The sequence below is a fragment of the Dendropsophus ebraccatus genome, chromosome 8, assembly GCF_027789765.1.
Source record: "Dendropsophus ebraccatus isolate aDenEbr1 chromosome 8, aDenEbr1.pat, whole genome shotgun sequence".
In the NCBI taxonomy this organism is placed as follows: domain Eukaryota; kingdom Metazoa; phylum Chordata; class Amphibia; order Anura; family Hylidae; genus Dendropsophus; species Dendropsophus ebraccatus.
In genome coordinates, this window is record NC_091461.1 from 31,473,898 (window position 1) to 31,478,743 (window position 4,846).

General features: G+C 44.6%; 1 protein-coding gene across 1 annotated transcript; it reads right to left on the reverse strand.

Annotated features, from left to right (window-relative positions):
- Window positions 1–1,114: 1,114 nt before the first annotated feature.
- Window positions 1,115–4,623, reverse strand: CYP26A1 (cytochrome P450 family 26 subfamily A member 1). Its single transcript, XM_069978993.1, has 7 exons — window positions 4,418–4,623; window positions 3,945–4,169; window positions 3,207–3,491; window positions 2,962–3,108; window positions 2,646–2,780; window positions 2,378–2,533; window positions 1,115–1,748 (listed from the first exon to the last, which is right to left on the reverse strand). Exons 1-7 carry the CDS (start codon window positions 4,604–4,606, stop codon window positions 1,407–1,409), a joined length of 1,479 nt encoding a protein of 492 aa, XP_069835094.1. The 5' UTR covers window positions 4,607–4,623; the 3' UTR covers window positions 1,115–1,406.
- Between the last annotated feature and the right edge of the window lie 223 nt (window positions 4,624–4,846).

Below are 4,846 nucleotides of genomic sequence, written 5' to 3' on the forward strand. Positions count from 1 at the left end.
TGTAAAAAAATAAATAAAAATTATATATATATATATATATATAGCCAACAAACTGTCCAGTAATGTGCCATGTTCACACTGTGCAATGTTGTGCAGTTCTTGAAGTATAAAAAGAGGATATCTAGAATCCTGTATTAGTTGCCAAATGTTGCACCATGTGATCACCATCATCCTATTAACTTTGTGTCCTTAAGGTATTATGACATAATGCAGATTGAGGAGTTATACTGGGGATAGTCAGGACTATATAAGGAGCCAGTGTAAAAAAAAAAAAAAAAAACACGAGCAAGTTTAACTAGTGAGGTTAATGTCTAGCCTTCACTGCGATGGGCTCATAGAGATAGTAGGAGTGACAGGACTAAGCCTTCACGAAGGTTAACAAAGGTTCAGCAGGTCAGGACAAGGCCATTTTATCAGTCATGTCAGGCCCAGGCCGTGTTGATGCAGATAAGTCATTCAATTTTCCTCCCCGGGATGATTCAGTTCATTCATTTTAGGATTATGAGTCAAGATGGAGATAGTTTGGCTGCAATGGATGCATATATATATATATATATATTTTTTTTTTAAATCACAGTTCCTAGATGGCCATTTGCATCTGTTAGGTGGGCACACCCAACGTTCAGGTTGTTTGCACTAAAATGAGATGTGAAATCTAATGAAGTTAGATATCTTATAATATAAAACAGGGATGGGGAACCTTCAGTCCTCAAGCTGTTGCAAAACTACAATTCCCATCATGCCTGGACAGCCTAAGCTTCGCTTTGGCTGTCAAGGCATGATGGGAATTGTAGTTTTGCAACAGCTGGAGGGCCGAAGGTTCCCCATCCCTGATATAAAGGTTATGGGAATTTACAGCCACAATGCTCACTTGCTTCTACCCATTGTCAATACCCATCTGGGGGGAGATTTATCAAACATGGAGTAAAGTGAAACAGGCTCAGTTGCCCCTAGCAACCAATCAGATTCCACCTTTCATTTTCCAAAGAGTCTGTGAGGAATGAAAGGTGGGATCTGATTGGTTGCTAGGGGTAACTGAGTTAGTTTTACTTTACACCACGTTTGATAAATCTCCCCCCTGGTGTAAAAAAAGTAAGGGAAGCACACACAGAACTTTTCATGGTGATCACAGCTTTATTGAACCATATGGAATTTATATGTACAGAAATTTACAAAGGTGCCATACTGCCCAATGATAAATGCACAAGGGCTTTTCATACAATTTATGTATCTACAATAAAGCATGGGCAGACACCCACTTGGAGTGCTTAGAAGTCTTTACAGACATGATATAAATAACTACGGGACTGTACAAATTAAATATAAAATAAGTGAATTTATAAAAGCAGCTATATACAGTAAGATGCTAGATATAGTTTTGGGTCTTTACACGAATGAATCGTCTACTAAACTGTGCTGGTGTAGGGTTTGAACTGTGTGGGGAGATTGTCCACTGGATAGACAATGGGACCAGTCTTCATGGTCGGTGCCCCATTGAGGAGTTCCCAGTCACAGTTTCGGCACAGCTCGACGATGAAAGTCTTCAGGAGGATCTTGGCAAACTCTTTCCCCACGCAGTTCCGTACGCCTCCTCCAAACGGAATGAAGTTGAATCTGGAGGAGTCTTCGGGGAACGGAGTTAAGAAACGGTCAGGGTTGAACTCTTCTTTGTTTGGGAAAACGTCAGCAACGTCATGAGTGTCGGCGATGCTGTATATGACGTTCCAGCCCTTTGGGATCTGATAGCCCTTGAAAAAGGAAGAAAAGAGATGCATAAATACCAAGGCAAGGTAATGCAGGTAATAGCACTGTGTAGGTGTGACATGCAGCACTGGCTAGTCTTACAGGATGCTATAAAACAGTAAAAGAGGTCTGCAATTAGGGTCACCATGAGCCAAGTGACAGGCATGAAATTGCCTGCAAGTTGTCAGATGTTCTGCTCACTGCTGTAAAGGACCTTGTGAACTTACCAGGGTTAGATCAAAGGGTCCTGCACCCTCTACATTCAGGAGAACATACAATAAAATAAAGCTAACAGCCACCTCCTACAATAGCTGTAGTAAATACTAGACCTCAAATAAATCCAGGTTCCCTTTGTAGGAATGTCAAAGAAACAAGTATGCAGGCAGGAGACACATGCCCTCTCAATTCATAGGAACCTTGCATCCAGCCTAAGTGTTCACTATGCAACAGGCAGGCCAGCGGCTACGCTTTATAAAGCATTTGCCCAATTTCAGAAGCTTTTTCTTTTAATATAAATTCATTGAGGAGAAAGTTTTAGAAGTCTATATAGTTTGGAGAAGTGACCACAATCGCTTTTATATGGAGGCTAAAGAAAACATTTGTATTAACCCAATTCACATGTATATAGACTTACATTTAAGACAAAGGTCTTCAAAGCCACTCGAAATCCTCCAGGAACTGGAGGGACAAGACGAAGGGTTTCCTTTAAGACACAGCCAGTGTATGTAAGTTGCTGTAATACGTCCAGGGTCAAAGACTTCTTTTCTTCAGGATTGCTAGATAATAGACCCTAAAGGAAGAAGGATAGAACGCTTAGTAAATAAGCACATGGAATATTCTTTGGGAGTCCATTTCCAGAGTCCAACAGTAGAACGTGGGAGCAAGGTCAAGAAATATCTTACCTTAGAGTCAAGCTCTTCACGGACTTTCTGCACAACCTCCTTATGAAGGCCGAGAAATGTTATGAGCGAGGTGGCAGCACTCGCCGTGGTTCCATGGCCACCAAACAGCAGTTCAGTTGCGGATTCTTTCAACGCCTAAGGAAACAATGGTAAAGTTTTAGGCTGGGATTTTAATGATGTGGCAGCTTCAGCCCACAGGAGGACACCAGACACAGCGCTCTCCTCTGGGCAGCATTTGTAGTGATAGGCAATAGTGGAAAGACTACACCACACACAGTCTGTGTAGCCTTAGGTGTCCAAGGATTTAGGTACATACCTGCAAGTTCACAGGTTCTCCAGCCTTCCGACTATGGTTGATCAGCAACTGTAAGGCGTCTTTGCAAGAATCTTCTGGTTCCTTCTGCAACTTTTCCTTGATGTTTTCTTCAATTTTAGCATGAATTATATTTCTCGCCCGGAGACCCTAAACAAAGCAAAGCGAAAGTTACATTAAAAATGTTAAGACATTGTTACAAGGACATGATCAAACTTATACATAGCAAGAGACGGGATAACACCTACCTTGTAGAGGCCACTAAATGGGACATCAATGGGAAGGGAGAAGAGATTCCGGATCATTTCCTCAAAAGCTTCCACCAATGGCTGCTCATGTGCCGGGTCCATTTGTTCAGGCTCAAAGCCCAGAAGTAGCCTCATGGCTATACGGAACATGAGGCGCTTGACGGCAGGATACACCAACACACAGGATTCATTCTGCATCCACAGACGGATGGCACTGCGCATCTCCTCCTCCATGACTGGTAGGTAGTTCTCGAGGGCATCCCTGGAGAAGGCTTGCATGATGACCTAAGACAGAGGAAGGGGCTTCGGTTACTACCCAACTTGTCTTCATATGACAACATTACAGTAGGTTAATAGATTTCATGGATATGAGGTTAAAAGGTTGCTGCATATCTAAGTAATCCTTGTTGGTAAATGAGTTACCCCCCCCTGGGGAAGGGATTAGCACCCCCTCCCTGTCCCAAGCCTAATGCACTAAATGGATTAATCAGAACCACCCAGAGAGCAGCACTAAGACCCCACTGACATCCCATACAAATCTCTAGCACCATTAACATGCTGACCCAGGAGGAGCAGGTTATTTGCAGATCGCAAACTGGACAATGGATGGCGCTGCTCCCTCACTCATTAGATGCTATACAGTAAACTAATTAACCGATCCGGAATCGCAGCTGCACTCACAAGCGCCTTTACGCAGGTGAAACGCATCCCCATCAGCCCCCATCCGCTCCTCCTCACCTTCTTCATGTGCTTGTGCTGGCTGTCATGCAGGTTGGACAGGCAACCGGATCCCAGGATGGTACGGACCGAAGCCGGCCAGTGCACCGACACCAGCTTGTGCTCCCCGAGGAGGATTTGCCGCACGTTATCCGCTCCCATGATGCGGACTGTCGGAGTTCCAAACAGATGCGTCTTGTAGATGTAGCCGTACTTTCTGCGCTTCAGCTGGAGGAATTTACGTCTCTGCAGGGAAAACGAATAACCGTTAAACTGTTAACTGTAAACAAGTAAACAAGTCTGCCCGACAGTTTAACGGTCGATTTTTGTTTTGTTTCAAACTAATATTGATGTAAACAGCTGATCAAGAATATGAAACTGCAAACTGTGCTGCCTGCATCTGCACAGGAGCTGAGCGCCACGCAGGTGCACAGTCTGTGCAGCATCCACACTCTAGCAGTGTCCAGCATGCGTTAACGCAAGCCTGCACTTACCTGGAGCACCATCTGCAGGGTTTCTCCAAAGAATGGCAACCCCATAGTGCCAGGGGGCAGCGGGTTCTGGCAGCCGGTGTCCCTACAACTGTAACAGTACAGTTGCCACAACTTGACTGCGCTTAGAAGCAGAAGGACTGGAAGCACCAGGGTGCACAGGGCACTGATCACCAGGGTATAGAGCTCCATGATGGTGGTGGTCAGTGCTGGGCGCCCCTACATACTGCTCTCAGCCCCCACTGTCGCCCTTATATAGCAGCTCCAGGTCTGCCCCCTTTTTTTTCTTACCTTGCTCAGATAAATTAGTTCACACAAAGTTCATCTTTAATTGCAGATTGTAGCATCAGAGCAGAACTCCTCCCCCGGGGACAGGGCGCACCAAAATCTTTAACCATTTGGATTCTCTTTTCCCACCTCCAGAGCTTCACA